This window comes from Macaca nemestrina, chromosome 10 (genome assembly GCF_043159975.1).
Source record: "Macaca nemestrina isolate mMacNem1 chromosome 10, mMacNem.hap1, whole genome shotgun sequence".
In the NCBI taxonomy this organism is placed as follows: domain Eukaryota; kingdom Metazoa; phylum Chordata; class Mammalia; order Primates; family Cercopithecidae; genus Macaca; species Macaca nemestrina.
The window spans coordinates 21,539,052-21,563,800 of record NC_092134.1 but is presented as its reverse complement, the minus strand read 5'-3'; the positions used below and the strand labels follow the sequence as shown (position 1 = coordinate 21,563,800).

At 45.5% G+C, this 24,749-nt stretch overlaps 1 protein-coding gene across 6 annotated transcripts in view; it reads left to right on the top strand.

Annotated features, from left to right (window-relative positions):
* The window catches only part of LOC105493400 (acyl-CoA dehydrogenase family member 10), a 71,230-nt gene that overhangs the window by 23,527 nt on the left and 22,954 nt on the right, over window positions 1-24,749 (top strand). For all 6 annotated transcript variants that reach the window (XM_011761003.2, XM_024796447.2, XM_024796446.2 and 3 more), the window contains 7 exons: window positions 3,319-3,477; window positions 6,002-6,161; window positions 9,170-9,311; window positions 14,428-14,496; window positions 18,379-18,560; window positions 20,219-20,369; window positions 24,317-24,462. In XM_011761003.2, coding sequence (XP_011759305.2) covers window positions 3,319-3,477; window positions 6,002-6,161; window positions 9,170-9,311; window positions 14,428-14,496; window positions 18,379-18,560; window positions 20,219-20,369; window positions 24,317-24,462 — 1,009 coding nt within the window. The remainder of the gene's footprint in view (window positions 1-3,318; window positions 3,478-6,001; window positions 6,162-9,169; window positions 9,312-14,427; window positions 14,497-18,378; window positions 18,561-20,218; window positions 20,370-24,316; window positions 24,463-24,749) is intronic.

Sequence of the window (24,749 nt, the reverse complement as noted above, 5' to 3'; positions counted from 1 at the left end):
TGCCACCATGCTTGGCTAATTTTTATATTTTTAGTAGAGACGGGGTTTCACCGTGTTGGCCAGGCTGGTCTTCAACTCCCAACCTCGAGTGATCCGCCCATCTCCGCCTCTCAAAGTGCTGGGATTACAAGTATGAGCCACCGTGCATGGCCTATTTTTATGTGTGTGTGTGTATATATATATATATATATATATATATATATTTTTTTTTTTTTTTTCTTGAGACAATCTTGCTCTGTTGCCCAGGCTAAAGTACAGTGGCACCATCTCGGCACACTGTAACCTCCCTCTTCTAGGCTCAAGCATTTCTCCTGTCTCAGCCTCCTGAGTAGCTGTGATTACAGGCATGCACTGCCCCTGGCACTACCACCCCTGAATTTTTAGTAGAGACAGGGTTTCACCATGTTGGCCAGGGAAGAAGGAGGCTTCCCCTCCATCTTCCTGGGATAGAGACTCCAAAGTTTGAACTCCTGACCTCAAGTAATCTACCCACCTCGGCCTCCTAAAGTGCTGGGATGACAGGCATGAGCCACCATGCTTGGCCCCTATTTGGGTACTCTCTTTGTTTTTTCCCTGAGAGAGGGTCTCTCTCGGTCGCCCAGGTTGGAGTTCAGTGGCTCAGTCTCAGTTCATTGCATCCCCACCTCCCAGATTCAAGCAATTCTTGTGCCTCAGCCTCTTAGTAGCTGAGACTATAGGTGCATGCCACCACGCCTGGCTAGTTTTTGTTTTTTATTAATATTAGAGACCGGGTTTCACCATGTTGGCCAGGGTGGTCTCAAACTTCTGACCTCAAATGATCAACCCACCTCAGCCTCCCAAAGTGCTGAGATTACAGGCATGAACCACCATGCCCGGCCCTATTTGGATACTTTAAAAATGTTTGTTTTTGTCTTATAACCAACAGCAGTGATAATTCCCTTTAGAGACTCCAAAGCCCAGATTGGCAGTTGATCTTCCAACACCTTTTAGAGTTGTGATGGATCAGAAGAACCCTTCCCCTGGCCCATTGCTCCAAAGATATTCCGAGTCAGTGCAAAAGGGAACAGCTCACCAAATATAGTGAGAGTCATGGTAACCTCTGGAACACATTGGATGAAATTTCTCTGATAACTCAAGTATTGGACATTTTGCTACCAGAGCCCCTTTCTGATTCTTTCCATCTTTGGAAGAGCTACTTTGGCTGGACTCCAGGAAGTGGCATATTCCCTTAGCCCTACATCTGCCTATGCCTGGCTGTATTTGTACCCTTCGTTGGGCCAGTGAGATTAAAGATTTTCAACTCTGCCTACACATCACATGACCTGGAAGTTTGTAAAGATTCTGGGTCTGTTTCCCTGGAGGCTTTTGTTGAGTATGTCTAGTTGGGATCCAGGCATGTGTATTTCTTTTTTTTTTTTTTTTTTGAGACGGAGTCTCGCTCTGTAGCCCAGACTGGAGTGCAGTGGCCAGATCTCAGCTCACTGCAAGCTCTGCCTCCCGGGTTCACGCCATTCTCCTGCCTCAGCCTCCCGAGTAGCTGGGACTACAGGCGCCCGCCACCTCGCCCGGCTAGTTTTTTGTATTTCTTAGTAGAGACGGGGTTTCACCGTGTTAGCCAGGATGGTCTCGATCTCCTGACCTCGTGATCCACCCGTCTCGGCCTCCCAAAGTGCTGGGATTACAGGCTTGAGCCACCGCGCCCGGCCCTATGTGTATTTCAAAAAAGCTCCACAGGTGATTCTGCCGTGCAGCTGGGGTGAGATACCCCAAGATGCAGTGAGGGACTTGGACTTCGGATTCTGTCCATGCTTCTGTCTTACCACACAGCCTCCGTCATGCTTACCTTGAGAAGGAGGCTTCCCCTCCATCTTCCTGGGATAGAGCCTTGGTAAATAAAATCATTTTTATCTGATCCACATTTGGAAAAACACTGGCCTTGTTCCCACAGTTCCTGGTTTGCCAAGAAAGTAATAGAAACCCTGAATAAGTTCATGCCATCGTGTGCAAAATAGAACAGAAAAAGAAGGCTAGAGATCTTATCAAACAAATCTTAAGAATTTATTTTACTTCCCCCAAATGTAATTCACCTAGTGAGAGGAGCTGTCTGCTTCCTGGAACTTTGCCCCATCCCCCACGGTTCCCTCCACTTTCCTGTCTCTTGTCTCAGCCAGTACAGCTCTGCCGCTTCCATCTGGTACGTTACATCGATCGGTGTCTGAGACACCCTGCTTCTGTACTTCTCACTATTGACGTTTTCTTTAGGGTAGCTTCTTAGACTTTTTTTTTTTTTTTTTTTTTAGCTCATTCAGGTCCTTAGAAGACAAGAGAAAGTAGAAAGGTCCAGTTTATTCGGACATTTATTTACCTGAAAGGGCAGTTCTCACCCAACCCAGAATGCAAGTGTGGGATAGAGAGAGGGGCCATTGGATTTGTCCTTGGCCTTGGAGAGCCTGGATCATTCCAAATGGCAAGTCAGAGATTTAGTTCTGTTCTTAGGGCAGATCAGAGGGTATTGGTTATAGGCTATGTGGCTGTCTTGGGCCCACACTATAGGAGATTAAGCCCTGGGGACACTAAAAGGACTTTCGGGGAATCAGTGGATCAGAGACAGCCTGACACTGAGAAGGCTTTCCCGGGTTCTCCTGTACTCTCACCAGCACCCTCCACCCATTGCAGATCAGATACGTGGCTGAAGCAAGGTCATCAGAGTATAGGAGCCTCTTAGCATGTCAGGAACAGTGTCAGCCCTCCCATGGAATTTCTGTCTAAATGGAGTATGGATGGGTTTTTAAACCTCTAAAATAAACACTAAGTTCGTATTTATTTTATACTTGTGACAGTGTCTTCTTTCTGAAAAAAAAAAAAAAAAAATGGTGAACTACTTCCCATAAAACTGACATGTACAGCTTTTCTTCTGCTTTGTTTAGCCCCAAGATGTGACATTAGCCAAATGCTTTGTCATTTTGGAACTCACTTAAGTTTCATTTAAGTTTCACAACTTACTGAGCTAAGATAGGTAAGATGACTATTAATATTCTTCCCATTTTGTTGATGATGACACTGAGGCCCATTATAGCTTTGCTTGTTTGCACAGGGTCACAGTGTCTGAAACAGACATTTTGGTTTCTCGAGTTTGCCCCCATGTTGTAACCCAGTATTGTCAAATTCCTCAATTTAAGAAGGCAACATCATTTTATATCATAACAATCTTAAATTACTTGTTATAATAAATCTCAACTGTCCTTCTTATGCTTTTCCTTTCAAAAAGTTTACCAGCATGCGTGTGGGAGCTCCACCTTTAGGGACATTCATCTCTCATTCCCGTCCCTCCATCAGGTCGTGGAGTCCTGCGTGGAAGGGATCTGTAAGCCAGACCCTAGGATCTACAAGCTGTGCTTGGAGCGGCTCGGCCTGCAGCCCTCTGAGTCTATCTTTCTTGATGACCTTGGACCAAATGTAAAAGCAGCTGCCAGCCTTGGTATTCACACCATTAAGGTAATAGTCACTATTTTTTGAACCCCCTCCCATGCACGAGCCACTAGTGCAACATATTTCTCTGTAATCTTTTTACATTTGTAGCTCTAGCTTTCCTTAAGGTTTCCCCCTACATTTCCATAGTCATCTTATTTTGTGTTAATTATGAAATCTATGTGACTAGCTGCTTGAATTTTCAATGAGAAGCAAGACAAACAGGTACTGAGAAGGCAGCTTGAGAAAAGAGATAGGAAAGGAGGTGAATGGTAGGCTTAAGACCTTTGTAGGGGTGTTCACCCAGGAGGCAGAGCTTGCAGTGAACCAAGATTGCACCATTGCACTCCAGCCTGGATGACAGAGCAAGACTCCATCTCAAAAAAAAAATAATAATATTAGCAAAAAAAAAAAGATGTTTGTTTCATAATTAAAACTCAATATTGTACCTTCGTTCCTAATAATACTGTCCCTGATGGACTATAACAAAAGTGCTACAGTATTAACCTCCCTATCTGATAAACTTGCCAAAAATTCTAAAATAAATCACCCATTTTCTAAAATAATAAAACATTGGTTCAGTGAATAAAAAGAAGTTTTAACTTCAGTTCTCACCTCGTTTGCTCTTGTTATTGGTGTCCTTATTCTTGTAGGCTGTTATATTATTCCCGGCCTTCAAAGGTTTTTTTTTTTTTTTTTTTTTGAGATGGAGTCTCACTCTGTCACCCAGGCTGGAGTGCAGTGGCGTGATCTCGGCTCACTGCAAGCTCCGCGCCCCCCGATTCACGCCATTCTCCTGCCTCAGCCTCCCGTATAGCTGGGACTACAGGCGCCCGCCACCTCGCCCAGCTAGTTTTTTGTATTTCTTAGTAGAGACGGGGTTTCACCATGTTAGCCAGGATGGTCTCGATCTCCTGACCTCGTGATCCACCCGTCTCGGCCTCCCAAAGTGCTGGGATTACAGGCGTGAGTCACCGCGCCCGGCTATTTGTTTGTTTTGAGACAGAGTCTCACTCTGTTGCCTAGGCTGGAGTGCAGTGGCTCAATCTGGGCTCACTGCAACCTCTGCCTCCTAGGTTCCAGTGATCTCCTGCCTCAGCCCCCTGAGTAGCTGGGATTACGGTCGCACACCACCATCCCCGGTTAATATTTTTGTATTTTTAGTAGTGATGGGGTTTCACCATGTTGGTCAGGCTGGTCTCAAACTCCTGACCTCGTGATCTGCCTGCTTCAGCCTCCCAAAGTGCTGGGATTACAGGCATGAGCCACCGCGCCCAGCCTTTGAAGTTTTATACAAAATCTTGTCTCTGCCACTCTGTACAGAGTTAACTCCAAACTCTCCTCCACCCTATTTGGAAAAATTACTTCTATTAGAGGGACAAACAAAGCAATTAAATCAAAACGTATTAAACAAATTTGAAGAGAAATTATAAAATAAAAAGAGGGGGAATTGTAAAAAGTAAAGTAGAGGTTCCTCTTCAAAGACTTTCCTCCCCACTTAAGTAGGGATAAATAGTAACTTCTCTTAGAAGCAAAATGTATTTGAAGACCTGTGCTAGCATTCTTAAATATCTGCTAGCTGTGATAAAGAAATCAATGTACTTTATGATCTTTACTCCCACAATTTAGCCTAAATATTTGCCCTGGCATGCTTATACTGGTCCAAGCAAGCATTAGGTCATAGCCTGTTCCTCTTCCTTATTTGAAGGTGTTTTTACTTTTCTCAGCATTCCACAAGTTACTTCTTCCTTCCTTTGTTCTCCTCTACCTTTGCCTCTTTCAAAAAGTTCTAGGCTGGGTGCGGTGGCTCACGCCTGTAATCCCAACACTTTGGGAGGCCCAGGCGGGTGGATCATGAAGTCAGGAGATGGAGACCATCCTGGCTAACACGGTGAAACCCTGTCTCTACTAAAAATATAAAAAATTAGCTGGGCGCAGTGGCGGGCGCCTTTAGTCCCAGCTACTCAGGAGACCGAGGCAGGAGAATGGCGTGAACCCAGGAGGCAGAGTTTGCAGTGAGGCAAGATAGCGCCACTGCAGTCCGGCCTGGGCGAAAGAGTGAGACTTCTATCTCAAAAAAAAAAAAAAAAAAAAAAAAAAAAAGTTCTAAGTTGCTCGCCAATCAGGATAAATACAGAATTTAAAAGTCCCATTCCAGCAAAACCAGACACAGCAGTAGGGTGGATGCGTCAGGTTATAAATGACCCTGTCTCCTTTGTTTGGTGTACTCTTGTGGCAAAACTGCTGGCGAGTGTACCCTTTCTGCAGGAAGTAAAAATGGCCTTCCTGAGTAAATTAAATTTGTGTTCAAGTGCTATGTCTTTATGGTACTGGGGAACAAACATTTCGGACACCTCCTAGGAAACAGATAGGAGCCCCTGAGGCCAGGGTTGACTGCTGGCACCTGTTCAATATATATTCTCTACACCTGTACTACCATGAATTGTAAAATTAAAAAAAAAAATGTATATATATTCTCAACATTCTGTGAAAAGAAGGGAAAAATAACAACAACAAAATATATACATATACATATTCTCTCTGAAACCAGGTTAATGACCCAGAGACTGCAGTAAAGGAATTAGAAGCTCTCTTGGGTTTTACATTGAGACTAGGTGTTCCAAACACTCAGCCTGTGAGAAAGACGATGGAAATTCCGAAAGATTCCTTGAAGAAGTACCTCAAAGACTTACTGGGTATCCAGACCACAGGTATGTGGGTGTCTTTCATGTTTTGGTAACTCTCTCCGAGGCGAAGGTTTTGGTCTGTTTCTCACTTTTCAACCCTAATGGAATGGGCTGGAGACAAAGAAGCTTTACAGTGAGGAAAATAGCCATTGGGCCTGGTGCATCTGAGCACTGCTTTCAGTTTTGCTTGGGAAAAAGCATTAACTTCCCTATTTATGGATCTCCAAAAGTATACCTATCCCACTCTTACACCTGAGAGTGTGGTATGGCAGTGGTTGCCTGCTTTCAACAGGGAGAGGAACTTGGGGACTGCAGTATGTGCTCAGAGGATTTTACAGTTTCTAATGCTTTGAGACGACAGCCCATTTTGTGAAGATGACTTAGAAGTTACATTGGCAGGCGAGGTACGGTGGCTCACGCCTGTAATCCCAGCACTTTAGGAGGCCGAGGCAGGTAGATCACGAGGTCAGGAGTTCGAGACCAGCCTGGCCAACTTGGTGAAACCTTGTTTCTACTAAAAATACAAAAATTAACTGGGTATGGTGGTGGGTGCCTGTAATCCCAGATACTCAGGAGGCTGAGGCAGGAGAATTGCTTGAACCCAGGAGGCAGAGGTTGCAGTCAGCCGAGATTGTGCTGTTGTACTCCAGCCTGGGCAACAGAGCAAGACTCCATCTCAGGAAAAAAAAAAAGAATTTGCATTGGTGACCAGGGTGTAGTGGCTCACTCCTGTAATTCCAGCATTTTGGGAGGCCGAGGCAGGCGATCACTTGAGGCCAGGAGTTCGAGACCAGCCTGACCAACGATGTGAAACCTTGTCTCTACTAAAAATACAAAAATTAGCTGGATGTGGTGGTGCACAACTATAGTCCCAGCTGCTCTGGAGACTGAGGCACAACAATCGCTTTAACCCGGGAGGCAGTGGTTGCAGTGAGCCTATATTGCGCCACTGCACTCTAGCGTGGGTGATAGAGTGAGACTCCCTCTTAAAAAAAAAAAGAAAAAGAATAAAAGGGGGCCAGGCTCAGTGGCTCACGCCTATAATCCCAGCACTTTGGGAGGCTGAGGCAGGTGGATCACCTGAAGTCAGAAGTTCGAGGTCAGCCTGGCCAACATGGTGAAACCCCATCTCTACTAAAAATACAAAAATTAGCCGGGCGTTTTGGTGGGTGCCTGTAATCCCAGCTACTTGGGAGGCTGAGGCAGGAGTATCACTTGAACCCGGGAGACCGAGGTTGCAGTGAGTGCCACTGCACTCCAGCCTAGGCGACAGAGCAAGACTCCATCCCCCCCCCCGCCAAAAAAAAGGAAAAATACAAAAATTAGCTGGGCATGGTGGCACATGCCTGTAGTCCTAGCTACTCAGGAGAATCACTTGAACCTAGGAGGTGGAGGTTGCAGTGAGCTGAGATTGTGCCACTGCACTGCAGCCTGGGCAACAGAGCAAGACTCTCTCAAAAAAAAAAAAAAAAAAAGTTGCATGATTTTAAAATGCAACAAGTTGTCTCCATTTCTTGGAGAGAAGTTTTCTCTTTCCTCCTTCACATTCCGCCCTCAGAAAACCAGCTGCCTTGTGTGCTTTAGAGGACACTTTTGGGTCAGGGGTGGTGACTCATGCCTGTAATCCTAGCACTTTGGGAGACTGAGGTGGGCAGATCACTTGAGGCCAGGAGTTTGAGACCAGCTTGGTCAACATGGCGAAACTCCATCTCTACTAAAAATACAAAAATTAGCTGAGTGTGGTGGCGCATGCCTGTAGTCCCAGCTACTGGGGAGGCTAAGGCAGGAGAATCGCTTGATCCCAGGAAGCAGAGGTTGCAGTGAGCTGAGACAGTGCCACTGCACTCCAGCCTGGATGACAGAGCAAGACTCCATTTCAAAAACAAAAGAAAACAAAAAAAGAGACTTAAAAATTTTTTTTAATTTAATTTAATTTTTTTTGAGATGGAGTTTTGCCCTTGTTGCCCAGGCTGGAGTGCAATGGCATGATCTCAGCTCACTGCAACCTCCACCTCTTGGGTTCTAGTGATTCTCCTGCCTCAGCCTCCCAAGTAGCTCGGATTACAGGCACCCGCTACCATGCCTGGTTAATTTTTATATTTTTAGTAGAGATGGGGTTTCACTATGTTGGTCAGGCTGGTCTCAAATTCCTGATCTCAGGTGATCCACCCGCCTTGGCCTCCCAAAGGGCTGGGATTACAGGCATGAGCCTCTGCTCCCGGCCAAAGAAGACATTTTTCCCAGGTGATAAAGGTTTCACCCACTTGCTCCTTGAAAAGGCTTTTATTGATAGAGTTTCACATTAGGATGTTTTCCAGCAATTGGATTATTGGTAGTGGCCTCTGCACAGCTGTGGCACCCACTCTGGCTAGCCGGAAGAACTCAGGCAGACTTCTGTTGCTTGCCTGCTCTTCTAACCAAGTGAAATCAATGTACACCCAGGGTTCAGTCTTCTTATGGAGCTGAGAATGAATTACTTTCACCTCAGCCAGGATCCTGCAAGGGAGCCATGGAATTCAGCCTAGTGCAGTGGGAAATTGCATCTCATGAAAGCAGCTTTGTGTCAGGCCAAAGGCCTCTGTGTCACTCCTTTCAGCTGTCCCAGCAGTGTCAGGCAGAGGGACGTGCAAGGGCACCTTTCATCCTCAGGCTTAAAGCATTCTATTTAGCAAGATGGGTTGCCATGGCTGCATTTGTGCTTGATGAACAGAATGAGCATGTTTTTATTCATGGAGCAGGAGTTGGCAGGAAGGACAAAATTGGACACCTGCGCAAAATGAGAAAATTACTGTGGTATAAAATGAATGGCCTTTGACAAACTGTAGTGGCATGTGATCCTGGACCTGAGTTGGCGGGGTGTAGACCTGGGACTCAGTCACTCCTGGTAGGCAGGTAAGAGGTGCTTTTCTTGCACTGCATGGCAGATGAGGATATTTTGAAGCCCAAATGCAGAACTCATTAGAAAGAAAGAATGTCTGCTCAGATCTGTCGTCCAGGGCTGGTTTGAGTTTTCTTTGTTTTCAAACTTGCAGGCCCATTGGAACTCCTTCAGTTTGATCACGGGCAGTCAAATCCAACTTACTACATCAGGCTGGCTAATCGTGATCTGGTTCTGAGGAAGAAGCCCCCAGGGACACTCCTTCCATCTGCCCATGCCATAGAGAGGGAGTTCAGGTAAGTTTTCAGGGCCAGGGGAGCACTTGCCCACTAGCCTCCACCGTGCACAAGCTCAGCCCTAAACAGAAAAGTCAGCACTCCATAAAAACACCCCAAGACATTTAAAACTACAGTTATGGACCAGGTTTTGTGGGCCACACCTATAATCCCAGTGCCTTGGGAGACCGAGGCAGGAGGATCATTGAGCCCAAGAGGTCAAGACCAGCCTAGGCAATGTGGCAAAACCCTGTCTCTACCAAAAAAAAAAAAAAAAAGAAATTAGCCTGCTCGTGGTGGCACGAACCTGTAGTCCCACCTACTCAGGAGGCTGAGGTGGGAGGATTGCTTGAGCTGGGAGGTTGAGGCTATAGTGAGTTAATGTGGCGTCATTGCATTCCCGCCTGGGAGACATTGTGAGACCCTGCCCCAATCCCCAAAAAAGCCAAATGTAAATTAGAACTATTCTGGAAAACAATATGATACAATTTATTAAAAGCCTCAGAGTTTTCATACTTTTAGACCTAGTAATTCCAATTCTGGGTCTCTGTCTTAAAGAAATAATTCTAAGTAGGGGGAAACAGCTTTATGTATTAATATGCTCACCACAAAGTTGTTTAATAAGAAAAATTTGGAAGGCCAGGAGCAGTAGCTAATGTAGTCCCAGCACTTTGGGAGGCTGAGGCAGGTGGATCACTTGAGCTCAGGAGTTTAAGACCAGCCTGGACAACATAGTGAAAACCTGTCTCTACCAAAAATACAAATAGTTAGATGGGTGTGGTGGCATATGCCTATAGTTCCATCTACTCAGCAGGCTGAGGTGAGAGGATCTCTTGAACCTGGGAGGTGGAGGCTGCACTGAGCTGAGATGGCACCACTGCATATTCCAGCCTGTGTGACAGAGTGAGACTCTGTCTCAAGAAACAAACAAAAGAGTTTGGAAACTACTTAAATGTACTATAATCTGTACTATAATCTGTACCATAATCAGGAAATAAGTAAACCTTGGTATATCTACTCGTTGCAATGACAGAAATAGTAATAGCTAACATTTATTGAATGTTTAGTGTGTGCCAGGCACTAAAATAAATGCTTTGAATGTCTTGTTACTGCAGAGCATCCTCACAACTCTATGATATGTTACTGTTATAATCCTCATTTATAACTAGGAGGAGTGAGGCTTAAAGAAACCAAGGCAGGCAGATTGCTTTGAGCTCAGGAGTTCGAGCCCAGTCTGGGCAACATGGTGAAACCCTGACTACAAAAAATACAAAAATTAGCCAGGTGTTGGTGCCTTGCACCTGTAGTCCCAGCTACATGGGAGGCTGAGGCCGGAGAATCACTTGAACTCAGGAAGCAGAGGTGTAGTGAGCTGAGATCGTACCACTGCACTCACAAAGTGAGACGCTGTCTCAAAAAAAAAAAAAAAAAAAAAAGATTAACCAGCATACCCAGGGTCATAAAACTAGTAAGCAAGTGCTAGAGTCTAGCTTTATAGCCAGTCCATCAGATTTCATAGCTCACCCTTAATGATTATGCTGTTATTGCAGCTAGTAAAACTATGCCTATAATAACAAATGTGTATGATAAAATTTTAAGATAGTAAAGGCAGATACAAATTGCATATATAGTATTAGCTGATTTTTTTTTTTTAGGCAGAGAGTCACTCTTGCCTAGGCTGGAGTACAGTGGTGCGATGATACCTCACTATAAACTCGAACTCCTGGGCTCAAGTGATTCTCCTGCCTCAGCCTCCCAAGTACTACAGGCACATACCATCATGCCTGCCTAGTTTTAAAAATTTTTTTGTAGAAATGGGGCCTTACTATATTGCTTGAACTCTTGGCCTCAAGCAGTCCTCCCACGTTGACCTCCCAAAGTTTTGGGGATTACAGGCAGGAGCCAGCGTGCCTGGCCAAGGTTTTTGATTATTAATTTAATAAAAATATTGTTACTCAGATATTTTATTTCATCTTGTTTTAGTTTTGGTAAGTTGTAATTTCTAAGGAGTCTGTTCATATCACCCAAGCTATTGAATTTATTATTTATCATATTCCCTTACTATCTTTTTAATATATGTAGGATCTATAGTGATATCCTTTTTTTTTTTTTTTCTGTCGCCCAGGCTGGAGTGCAGTGGCATGATCTTGGCTCATTGCCACCTCCACCTCCCAAGTCCAAGTGATTCTCCTGCCTTAGCCTCTCAAGTAACAGGGATTACAGGCACGTGCCACCATGCCCAGCTAATTTACTATTTTTAGTAGAGGTGGGGTTTCACCATGTTGGCCTGGCTGGTCTACAACCCCTGACCTCAAGTGATTCACCTGCCTCGGCCTCCCAGAGTGCTGCGATTACAGGCGTGAGCCACTATGCCCACCCTAGTGATATCCTTTCTTTATCACTGCTGGTATTGATTGATAATTTGTATTCTCTCTCTCGTTAGTCTAGCTAGGGGTTTATCAATCACATTGATCTGGGAACCACAGTTTGTTTTGTTACTTTTTTCTTTTTTTTTTTTTTTTTTTTTTTTTTTTGAGACGGAGTCTCGCTCTGTCCCCCAGGCTGGAGTGCGGTGGCCGGATCTCAGATCACTGCAAGCTCCGCCTCCCGGGTTTACGCCATTCTCCTGCCTCAGCCTCCCGAGTAGCTGGGACTACAGGCACCGCCACCTCGCCCAGCTAGTTTTTTGTATTTTTTAGTAGAGACGGGGTTTCACCGTGTTAGCCAGGATGGTCTCGATCTCCTGACCTCGTGATCCGCCCGTCTCGGCCTCCCAAAGTGCTGGGATTACAGGCTTGAGCCACCGCGCCCGGCCTGTTTGTTTTGTTTTGAGGTGGAGTTTTTGCTCTGTCGCCCAGGCTGGAGTGCAGTGGCGCGATCTTGGCTCACTGCAACCTCCGCCTCCCAGGTTCAAGCGATTCTTCTGCCTCAGCCTCCTGGGTAGCTGGGACTACAGGCACACACCACCATGCCCGGCTAATTTTTGTATTTTTAGTAGAGATGGGGTTTCACCATGTTGGCCAGGATGGTCTTGATCTCCTGACTTCGTGATCCACCCGCCTCAGCCTCCCAAAGTGCTGGGATTACAGGCGTAAGTCACCGCGCCCAGCCTTTTGTTTGTTATTTTTTGAGACGGGGTTTCGCTCTTGTCGCCCAGTCTTCATTGCAGTGGCATGATCTCGGTTCACTGCAACCTCCGCCTCCTGGGTTCAAGTGATTCTCCTGCCTCAGCCTTCTGAGTAGGTAGAAGTACAGGTGTGAGGCACCATGCCTGACTAATTTTTGTATTATTATTATTATTTTTTTGAGACGGAGTCTCGCTCTATTGCCCAGGCTGGAGTGCAGTGGCATGATTTCAGCCCACTACAAGCTCTGCTTCCTGGGTTCACGCCATTCTCCTGCCTCAGCCTTGCGAGTAGCTGGGACTACAGGTGCCTGCCACCACACCTGGCTAATTTTTTTTGTATTTTTAGTAGAGACAGGGTTTCACCATGTTAGCCAGGATGGTCTCGATTTCCTGACCTTGTGATCCGCCCACCTCGGCCTCCGAAAGTGCTGGGATTACAGGTTTGAGCCACCATGCACAGCCCTAATTTTTGTACTTTTAATAGAGACAGGGTTTTGCCATATTGGCCAGGCTGGTGTTGAACTCCTGACTTCAGGTAATCCGCCCACCTTGGCCTCCCAAAGTGCTAGGATTATAGGTGTGAGCTACCGTGCTGGGCTACATTTTAATTTTTATTGAAATTTATTGAGATTTATTTTATGGACCAGCACATGACTTATCTTGGTAAACATATTGTGTTTACTTGAAAATAATGTATGTTTTGCAATATCTGAGTTAGTGGTATACAAATATCCATCAGATCAGGTTGGTTGGTAGTGGGTTCAGATATATGTCTTTAGATAAATCTAGTTTTGTCTAATTCTATCATTACTGTGAAAGGAGTGTTAAAATCTCAGCTAAGACTTGTGGATTTCTTCATTTTTTTCTCTTTAATTTTGATCATTTTTACTTGACGTATTTTGAAGCTCTGTTGTTCAGCATGTACGTATTTATGATTGTAATACCTTTCTGATGAACTTGCAGTTGTATCATTTTCAAATGTCTCTCTTTGTCTCTGGTGGTACACTGTTGTAAAGCCTACTTTATTTGATATTAAAGTAGCCACACCAGCTTTCTTATGCTTAGTGATTGCATAATGCTTCCATTTCCATTCTTGTTTTTGCAACCTATCTATGTTTATATATTCAGCGCATATCTCTTGTAGACATCATATAATTAGGTCATGCTTTTCTGTCCAGACTGAAAACTTCTGTCTTTTATTTTTATTTTATTTCATTTATTTTTTTGATTTTTGAGATGGAGTCTCACTCTGTCACCCACGCGAGAACACAGTGGAACAATCTTGGCTCACTGCAACCTCCACCTCCTGGGTTCAAGTGATTCTCATGCTTCAGCCACCCAAGTAGCTGGGATTACAGGTGCACGCCACCACACCTGGCTAATTTTTGTATTTTTAGTTGAGACAGGCAGGAGCCACCATGTCCAGCCAACTTCTGTCTTTTAATTGGAATCTATTCATCTATTGAGTTTAATGTAGTTATTGATATGTTTGATTTAGGTCTACAATTTCACCATTGGTTTTTTGTTTGTCCCATCATTTTTTTTGTTCTTTCTTACTTTTGGGTCAATTGAATATTTTTTAGAATTTCATTTTAATTTATGTACCATTTTTAATTCAGAAAAGTAATTTCAGGCCAGGCGCAGTGGCTTATGCCTGTAATCCCAGGACTTTGGGAGGCTGAGGCAGGTGGATCACCTAAGGTCAGGAATTTGAGACCAGCCTGGCCAACATGGCGAAACCTTGTCTCTACTAAAGATACAAAAATTAGCTGGGCGTGGTGGTGCACATCTGTAATCCCAGTTACTCAGGAGACTGAGTCCTGAGAATGGCTTGAACTCAGGAAGTGAAGGTTGCAGTGAGCCAAGATCGCGCCACTGCACTCCAACCTGGGCAACAGAGCAAGACTGTGTCTCAAAAAACAAAACAAACAAACAAACAAAGAAAAGTAACTTGAAGAAAATCTCATCAATTCAGCCAGCGGTTTTGTTTATTTTCATTTGTCCTGGCAGGATTATGAAAGCCCTTGCAAATGCTGGAGTACCTGTACCTAACGTTCTTGATCTCTGTGAAGATTCAAGGTAAAGTTCAGATGTTTTTGCTATCGCACATTCAAGCTACAGGAGAGAACAGCCCATATGCTAACACAAATTCCAATTCGTTAAAGACAAATAAAATTTGGGTAGGAGGGCAAAGAAACTTTATAGCAACCTCTCCCAGAAGTTCTCAGATATTTAAGTTATCCTGCCAGATAAGTATATGCCTGCTTTAGGGAGAATTGGTAGAAAACATCTTTTTTTAACATTCAAAAAATCCATATTTATCTAGTTTCATGTTGCTTGTTTTTGTTTATTCTTTTATAAGAGTCTTTCTAAACTGTTTGGTGTTTTGAGACGGAGTCTCATTCTGTCACCCAGGCTGGAGTCCAGTGGCCCAATCTCGGCTCACTGCAACCTCTGCCTCCTGAGTTCAAATGATTCTCTTGCCTCAGCCTGCTGAGTAGCTGGGATTACAGGCGCCCCCCACTACGCCCGGCTAGTTTTTTTATTTTTTGAGTAGAGACAGGGTTTCACCATGTTGGCCTTGCTTGTCTCCAACTCCTGACCTCAGATGATCCGCCCACTTCGGCCTCCCATGATGCTGGGATTACAAGTGTGAGCCACTGTGCCTGGACCTAAACTATTTTAAACAGCTTTGTAACATGCTTTTTGAGTGTCACTTCTTTCCTAACGTTTTAATTATGAAACATTTGAAACCTTCGGAAAAGGTGAAAGAAGAAAAAATAATATAATGAATATCTGTTTATATTTCATCTAGATCAAAAATTAAAACATTGTTAACATTTTGCCACATTTATTTTCTATATATGTGTGTGTGTATACATGTATACTTTTAACATGTATATAATGATTTTTTTTGGCTGAACCTTTTGAAATAAGTTTCAGACAGCATGCATCTCTCAAGAATAAAGACATTGACTAGGCATAGTGGCTAACGCCTGTAATCCCATCACTTAAGGAGGCTGAGGCAGGCAGATCACTTGAGCCCAGGAGTTTAAGACCAGTCAGGGCAACATGGCAAAACCCCATCTCTACAAAAACAAAAAAAAATTAGCCAGGTGTGGAGGTGCACACCTGTAGTCTCACCTACTTACCTGGAACAATTGAGGTGGGAGGTGGAGGCTGCAGTGAGCTGTGATCACACCGCCGCACTCCAGGCTGGATGATAGAGTGAGACCCTGTCTTTTTTTTCCTTTTCTTTTTTTTCCTTTTTTTTTTGAGATGGAGTCTCACTCTGTTGCCCAGGCTGGAGTGTAATGGCGCAGTCTGGGCACACTGCAACCTCTGCCTCCTGAATTCAAGCAATTCTCCTGCCTCAACCTCCCAAGTAGCTGGGATTACAGGCATGCACCACCACACCTGGCTAATTTTTGTATTTTTAATAGAGACGGGGTTTTGCCTTGTTGGCCAGGCTGGTCTCAAACTCTTGACCTCAAGTGATCCATCTGCCTTGGCCTCCCAAAGTGCCGGATTACAGGTGTGAGCCACTGCACCTGGCTGACATTGTCTTTCATAACCACAACACCAGTACACCTAAGATAACTAACAATTATTTAATAATAATACTGAATATCCAGCCCATGTTCAAATTTCCCCAATTCTCTTGGAAACATCTTTTGTAATAGTTTTTCAACTTGAAACATTTGTAATGGTAGAATTTTCTTTTCTTTTTTTTTTTTTTCAGACGGAGTCTTGCTCTGTCACCCAGGCTGGAGTGCAGTGGCCTGATCTCAGCTCACTGCAAGCTCCGCCTCCCGGGTTTACGCCATTCTCCTGCCTCAGCCTCCCGAGTAGCTGGGACTACAGGCGCCCACCACCTCACCCGGCTAGTTTTTTTGTATTTTTTAGTAGAGACGGGGTTTCACCGTGTTAGCCAGGATGGTCTCGATCTCCTGACCTTGTGATCCGCCCGTCTCGGCCTCCCAAAGTGCTAGGATTACAGGCTTGAGCCACCACGCCCGGCCAATGGTAGAATTTTCAAAACAATTTTTTAGAGTAGTAAACTGGAGCCTGAGACAGATGGATCACTTGAAACCAGGAGTTTGAGACCAGCCTGGCCAACATGGTGGAACCCCGTCTCTACTGAAAAATACAAAAATTAGCTGGGCATGGTGGTACGTGCCTGGAGTCAGGAGAATCGTTTGAACCCGAGAGGCAGAGTTTGCAGTAGGCCGAGATCACACCACTGCACTCCAGCCTAGGTGATAGAGTGAGACTCTGTCTCAAATAAATAAATAAATAAAGTACAGTAGAGTAGTAAACTGATTGCTAGTAATGACCAAAAGATGGATTAGTGACATGTCATTGGGTCACCTTAGTACTGCTGGGTGGTATATACACCATTCATACCACCGAAAAATGATAAAAATAACCTCAATAACAAGAAGGGATACTTACTGAACCCTTGTTGGAACCAGAGACCATGCCAGGCACTCTGTATGTTTGTTGCTTAATTCATTTTTTTTTTTTTAAGTAACAAATACCCTGGAAGCGCCCTTAATTCTTGCAATTACCCTTTGAAGTGGGTATGTCTTACAGATTAAAAAACAACAACACGGCTGGGCGCAGTGGCTCACGCCTGTAATCCCAGCATTTTGGGAGGCTGAGACAGGCGGATTACGAGGTCAGGAGATTGAGACCATCCTGGCTAACACAGTGAAACCCCATCTCTACTAAAAATACAAAAAAATTAGCCGGATGTGGTGGCGCACACCTGTAGTTCCAGCTATTCGGGATGGTGAGGCAGGAGAATCGCTTGAAACCAGGAGGCGGAGGTTGCAGTGAGCCAAGATCGTGCCACTGCACTCCAGCCTAGGCAACAGGCAACAGAGCGAGACTCCATCTCAACAACAAAGCCTAAAGAGGTTTAATAAGTCTCTCAGGGTCACTCTTCAACTAAGGGCAGAGTTGGGATTTAAACCTGGTTCTGACCAGGTGCAGTGGCTCACACCCATAATCCCAACACTCTGGGAGGCTGAAGCAGGCAGATTATCTGAGGTCAGGAGTTTAAGACCAGCCTGGCCAACATGGTGAAACCCCATCTCTACTAAAAATACAAAAATTAGTCAGGCATGGCGGCACGCACCTGGAGTCCCAGCTGAGGCAGGAGAATTGCTTGAACCCAGCAGGAAGAGGTTGCAGTGAGCTGAGATCACGCCACTGCACTCCAGCCTGGGCAACAGAGCAAGACTCCATCTCAAAAAAATAAAAAAAATAAGAAATAGGCCGGGCGCGGTGGCTCAAGCCTGTAATCCCAGCACTTTGGGAGGCCGAGATGGGCGGATCACGAGGTCAGGAGATCGAGACCATCCTAGCGAACACGGTGAAACCCCGTCTCTACTAAAAAATACAAAAAAACTAGCCAGGCGAGGTGGCGGGCACCTGTAGTCCCAGCTACTCGGGAGGCTGAGGCAGGAGAATGGCGTAAACCCGGGAGGCGGAGCTCGCAGTGAGCTGAGATCCGGCCACTGCACTCCAGCCTGGGCGACAGAGCCAGACTCCATTTCAAAAAAAGAAAAGAAATAAAAACCGGTTCTGTGTGACTCCAGAGGTCCTTCTCTGAGCCTTGCTGCTTGCTACATTATTACACTTCGAATCCATTCCTGTGGCTTATACAAAGGAACCAGGGAGAAGAGAAAAGCATGCTGTCCAAGAAGCACAGATGGGTGTGCATGTGTGTGTATGCACGTGTGTATGTATGTGGATAGATCCGTTGCAAGAAGGATACTTCTAATGCACTGTGCTTATGTGAAAGGAAAAAGGAAGTATCCAGTGCTCTGGGTCTGAACTCTTCTCCAGATCTCAACCCATACACCCAGGGATAGTGACAAAGAATAGGGTCATGACTAACAGCCTGCCACATTATGACTCTGATCCCTGAAACCCCTTCTGTGTTCCTCCCAGTGTCGTTGGCACCCCATTCTATGTGATGGAGTACTGCCCAGGTCTCATCTACAAAGACCCTTCCCTGCCAGGCTTGGAACCCAGCCACAGGCGAGCCATATACACTGCTATGAACACAGTCCTGTGCAAAATTCACAGTGTGGATCCCCAGGCTGTGGGGCTTGAAGACTATGGGAAGCAAGGTGAGCAGGAGGCCACGTCTCCCATGCTGGTTGTTTCATCACTAGTGCTTCTGCTTTTAGGATCTGAATCATTTTGGGTATTAACACACCATGCGTAAGGCACACTTAGCTTCTTCCTTGGAAATCCAGTTTAGTTTTAATGGAGGTGTTGCTGACTTAGGTATTTGGGCCTTCGATAAATCCCTTTATGAACTACACAATCTTTCTTCCCTGCAACTTTTTTTTTTCATTTTTTCTTTTTTTCCCTGAAGTATTCTACTATCCAATTCCCTGCTACTTTTATCTCACTAGACCATTTAAATTTTTTTTCTGATACTGACCAAAGGTATTTAAAATGTGTTTTTCTCTGTTTCTTACCCTTTTCCCTAAATACTCTTCAACAGGAATATATATATTTTTTGAGATAGGGGTCTCACTATGTTGCCCAGGCTGGTCTGGTCTCAAACTTACGGGCTCAAGCCATCCTCCTGTCTCAGCCTCCCAAGTAGTTGGGACTCTGGGCATGTGCCACTGTGTCCAGTTTCAACAGGGATAGTTTTTTTGTTTGTTTTTTGAGACAGGGTCTCTCTCTGTAGCCCACACTGGAGTGTAGTGGTGTGATCTTGGCTCACTGCAGCCTCAACCTCTTGGGCTCAAGTGATCCTCCCATCTCTCCCTCTTGAGTAGCTGGGACTACAGGTATGGACCACCATGCCCAGCTAATTTTTGTATTTTTAGTAGAGACAGGATTTCGCCATGTTGCCCAGGCTCTACCCAAACTCCTGCGCTCAAGTGATTTGGCCTCCCAAAGTGTTGGGATTACAGGCATGAGCCACTGCAGCCAGCCCTCATATAGTACTTACCATATGCCAAGAACAGTTCTAAGGGCTTTACATATTGTATTCTCCCAACGGCTCTATGAGGACCATCTTAAGATGAGGAAACTAAAGCATAGAGATGCTAAGTAACCTGCCTGAGATCACACTGCTAGAGAACAGCAGAGCTGGGTTTCAAAGTCTGGCAGTCTGACTCCAGGGTTGATTTGCCTTCAGCTAACCACTGTGGTTTAGCCAAAAAGTGATTTATGAAAGGCTATTAGGAAGCACACAAGATCTTTTTTTTGGAGATGGAGTTTTGCTCTTGTTACCCAGGCTGGAGTGCAATGGTGTGATCTCGGCTCACTTCAACCTCCACCACCTGGGTTCAAGCGATTCTCCTGCCTCAGCCTCCCAAGTAGCTGGGATCACAGGCACCCACCACCACACCTGGCTAATTTTTGTATTTTTTAGTAGAGACGGGCTTTTGCCATGTTAGACAGGCTGGTCTCGAACTCCTGACCTCATGATCTGCCCACCTTGGCCGCCCAAAGTGCTGGGATTACAGGTGTGAGCCACCATGCCCGGCCATAAGGTCTTTAAGAGGAGCAGAGATCATATTTGGAGACCACACAGCTAGGAACAGCACCCAGACCACACTAATCCAGCCAAACAGCCGATGATTTCCACCTTGGGGCAGCAGGAGCATCATGTGGGAAATTCTCCAGTCTTAGGAACGTGTTCAAAGACACCGCAGCACCCACTGCAGAGCATGACAAAGCGTTTTACTGCACTGGTTTTTTTTCCCGTTACTTTCAGAGGTTGCTGAAATTGCATACCATGTTCTAATCATCTTTCCCACAGGGGCCTATATTCCACGCCAGGTGCGAACCTGGGTTAAGCAGTATCGGGCTTCTGAAACCAGCACCATCCCAGCTATGGAGAGGCTGATTGAGTGGCTCCCCCTCCATCTTCCCCATCAGCAGAGGACCACACTGGTGCACGGGGACTTCAGGTAGATGTGATGGCAGGGAGAGCTGAAAAATGACAGCAAGGACACTCCAAGGGGGAATTGAGCAATTGGTCTTGCTGCAATTTACAGTCGGGAATTATTCCTATTACAAAGCACCTCTCTGTGTGTGGCCTTTTCAGGCAGGGTTTCTCAGCTCTGGCACCGTGACATGTTGAATTGGGTACTTTTTTGTGGTGGGAGCTACTGTGCATTGTAGGATGTCAGGCATCATCCCTGGCCTCAACCCGATGCCAGTAGCACCCCTCCCCGCAGAGTGTGGCAACCAAAAATCTTTGCAGACCTGGTCCAGTGTTCCCAGGGAGGGCAGCATTCCTCTGTTGAGACCCACTGTTTGAAAGTAAGGCAGAGTCTACGGCCCCTGAAGAGGCCTGATCTCATCTGAAAGTAAGGCAGAGTGAGGGTGCCACTCACCTCCCAAGAGGCCTGGGGATGGACATTCTCACTGGGTGTAGTGAAAGGATTGAAAGAGAGTGACAGAGTCTCTGGGGGTATGTGATGAGTCTGTAGCGCGGCTAAAATGGGAACTTCAGTATGCCTGGCATCCGGCGGCAGAGATGATAGCTTTATCTTATCATCTCTTGCTGTGAAAACTGCCCATTAGGTACTTTTATAGGGTAGTGTTTATTGTGTTTTCTGCTTCACAGCACCTGGAGACCTGCTTTTGATGCAAGAATGCCTTATTTGGCTTGTCTTTTTGCCCATGTGGGGACCCAGGCCTTTTATTAAACAAGGCTAGACAGTGAAGGTTAATTTTAAATTTTAAAGACCTTTCGGCTTCTTCTTTTTTTTTTTTTTTAAAGACAGTTTCACTCCGTCGCCCAGGCTGGAGTGCAGTGGCATGATCTCAGCTCACTGCATACCCCACCTACCGGGTTCAAGCGATTCTCCCGCCCCAGCCTTCCGAGCAGCTGGGATTACAGGTGTGCACCACCATGTGCGGCTAACTTTTGTATTTTTAGAAATCCAAAAATACAATATATTTTTAGTAATACAAAAATATGAGATGGGGTTTTATCATGTTGATCAGGCTGGTCTCAAACTCCTGCCCTCAAGTGTTCTGCCCACCTTGGCCTCCCAAAGTGCTGGGATTACAGGTGTGAGCCACCGTGCCCAGCCTTAAAGACACTTCTTTGCCCTCCAGATTTGATTGGCTTGTCTTCATTGGCTTGACCTGTGTCCCTCGCTCCCGGCTTCTTCTGTTATCCAGCCACCTTTGGGAATCCCCCTGGGTCTGAGAGTGGACAGCTGAGCTTTCTTTGTCATGTGGTCATCATGGGAGCTTGAGGAACCTGCTCCTGCATCAGAGACTGATGGGGCCAAGTGCTTCCCCCACACTGCCTTGAACTTGGCAAGCAGTTGGGCTGCATTTGACCCCCTCCTCCATCTTTCTCCACTTGGGACTCTAGAGCACTTGCCTGACAACACTTTCCTTGCCAGCTATTGCCATGTATTTCCTTTGGTGGGGAAGACCTCAGGTGGCCTTTGTGTCACCAGCCCATAACAGCTGCTCCGTGGACCTTGTCTTTGCTTCTCTTGGCACCTCAAAGATCTACGAATGTGATCAAGTATACAGCAGGCAGGAGATGTCCAGTGCAGTCTGAGCACCCCGTCCCCTAGCTATAGTGAAGTGTGATGATCATTTAGGATGTTGCCTCCAGGAAAGGCATCCTCTGATTTTAGAGAGTGTGCTGCTGCTTATTGATCAACATAGTTGAGATAATTCTGATTTTTGATGGATGGAAGAATATTTCTTGCTAATGGAGTGAATCACCGGTGGTGAAAGCATAAACTGCCGCAGCTACTTTGAAAAGTAGTAGGCGACTCATGCCTATAATCCCAGCACTTTGGGAGGCCGAAGCGGGCAGATCACTTGAGGTCAGCAGTTCGAGACCAGCCTGGCCAACATGCCAAAATCCCATGTCTACTAAAAATACAAAAAGTACCCGAGTGTGGTTTTACCCGTGTAATCTCAACTACTTGGGAGGGTGAGGCAGGAGAATCATTTGAATCCGGGAGGTAGAGGTTGCAGTGAGCCAAGACCGTGCCACTGCATTCCAGTCTGGGTGACAGAGTGAGACTCCGTCTCAAAAAGAAAAGAAAAGAAAAGTAATGGGCAGTAACATGGAAGATGGGAATATGCTGCAACACATCGTTTTTTGTAAAGAAGCATCTGCAGCTTTGCACCAAGAGACTCAGGCGAAGATGTTTGTTTTGGTCATGCTTGTAATTATAATACATGATAAATAAAATGTAGTTTGGCCATATGTTGGAATTCTATTTAGTGGGTAAAATAAACCAATTTGCTGTACATAAGTCATAAGTCTCAAACAGATAATGCTAAGTAGAAAAAAGTAAGTTTCAAAAGGGTAATAAATCATTTATGAAAACTTAAAAATAATTGAAAGAACACTATATGTGGTATATAGGTACAGGTATAGATAAGAGAAATATAGAAATGTCTGAGACTGATATATACTAACTTCAGGATGGCAGTTAATCTGTCATTTTTTAAAAAATCTGAAGCAAATATAACAAAAAAGCAGATATAATATCTGCTAAATCTGGAAGATGGACACATGAGTTCTGACATTATATCATTCTCTGTATTTTTCTGCATGCTTGATGTTTACTTTTTCTTTTAAATAAAGCATGCATTACAGACAGCCCTGGCAGGAAACAGAAAGCATGAAAGAGGCTATTTGGGGAGAGTTCAATATAGGGTTGTAGTGTGGTTTAGAGGAAACGCTGAAGAACAGTGTGGAGTCCCGGGGCCAGGAACAGTGAGGAGTCAGTCTGACAGGGCAAGCATGTGCTGTGGTTATTGCTACTCTACAACAAACTTTGTCAGAACTGAGTGGCTATCAACAACGACAGTAGTCATTTTGCTCATGAATCTTTGCAGTCTGGAGACAGGACAGCTTATTTCAAAGTAGGGCGGCTGTTGGGCGGGGCTGAATCTTCTGAAGGCTTGCTAGCATGCCGGCCCTGGGCAGAGAAGATATGAACAGCCGGGCTCCTTGGGCCTCTCTTTCTGTCTCTTTATGGTTCCCACATCGTCTCTCCAGCATGGCAGCTTCTGGGTAACTGGACTTTTTTCTTTGAGACAGGATCTTGCACTGTCACCCAGGCTGGAGTGCAGTAGCTATTCATAGGCTGGAACATAACTGACTGCAGCTGCCAACTCCTGGGCTCAGTGATACTCCCACCTTAGCCTCCTGAGTAGCTGTGACTATAGGCGTGCACTACCATGCTCAGCTAATTTTTAAATTTTTTTTTGTAGAGATAGGGTCTTGCTATGTTGCCCAGGCTGGTCTTGAACTCCTGAGCTTACGCAGTCCTCCCAACTTGTCCTCCCAAAATGTGGGGATTACAGGCATGAGCCATTGCACTCAACCCTGGACTTCTTACCTGGCGGCTCAGGGCTCCAAAATAGTGTGTTTCAAGGGACAGAGGGCTGGGCAGAAGCTGTATCACGTTTTCTGACTTAGTCTAGTCTCGGGAGTCCCTCAGCATCACTTCCATGTGTCTTGTATCTGTTAGAAGCAAGATGCTTCACTGGGCCAAGCGTAAGACTCTACCTTTTGTGGGAGGAGTGTCAAAGGATTTACAGATCTGTTTTAAAACCATCACAGGGAGGGAGTAATTCCCTGAACCCAGAGAGGCTAGCTCTCTGGGGAGGGCTACAGAGAAGGAGCTGGGGAAATAAATAACCAGGCCCCTTCCCATCTCCTGCTTTTGATTGGCTGAGTCCAGCTGGAAGCCAGAGGGCAAGGGAGTCCTTGGAGCACACAGCCCAGGGAGCTCAGGCTCCCGGGCACAGAGGGGATGGGAGGGTGGGGAGCCAGTCTGAAAGGCAAACAGACCACGCAGAATCCTCCCTAGCCGGCGGTTTTCTTAGTGCTGTCTCTGTTCCTCCTGGGGCTTTTCAGGCTCGACAACCTGATGTTTCATCCAGAAAAGCCAGAGGTGCTTGCTGTCCTTGACTGGGAACTTTCTACCTTGGGCGACCCCCTCATCGATGTGGCCTACAGCTGCCTGGCTCATTACCTACCGTCCAGTTTTCCCGTGCTGAGAGGTAGGAACTGCTGCTGGAGGATAGTGGAGGAGCAAGCCAGTTCTCAAAGCACTTGGGAGCAAACTCAGCTGAAGTAGTCCATGATTGGACAGGAAAGTAAAAGTGAGGTCCTGGTGGTTCTGGTGGGAAACATAGCTGGAATGCACTCCTGTCACATTTGCGGGGAAGTAGATACAGAATGTGTGTTAAATGAAAAGTATGCTTGTATAGGCACCTCTTATGCTTTTACACAGCTAACTTCTATTTAGGGTTTTAAATTAAAAACACATTTATTGTGGCTGGGTGTG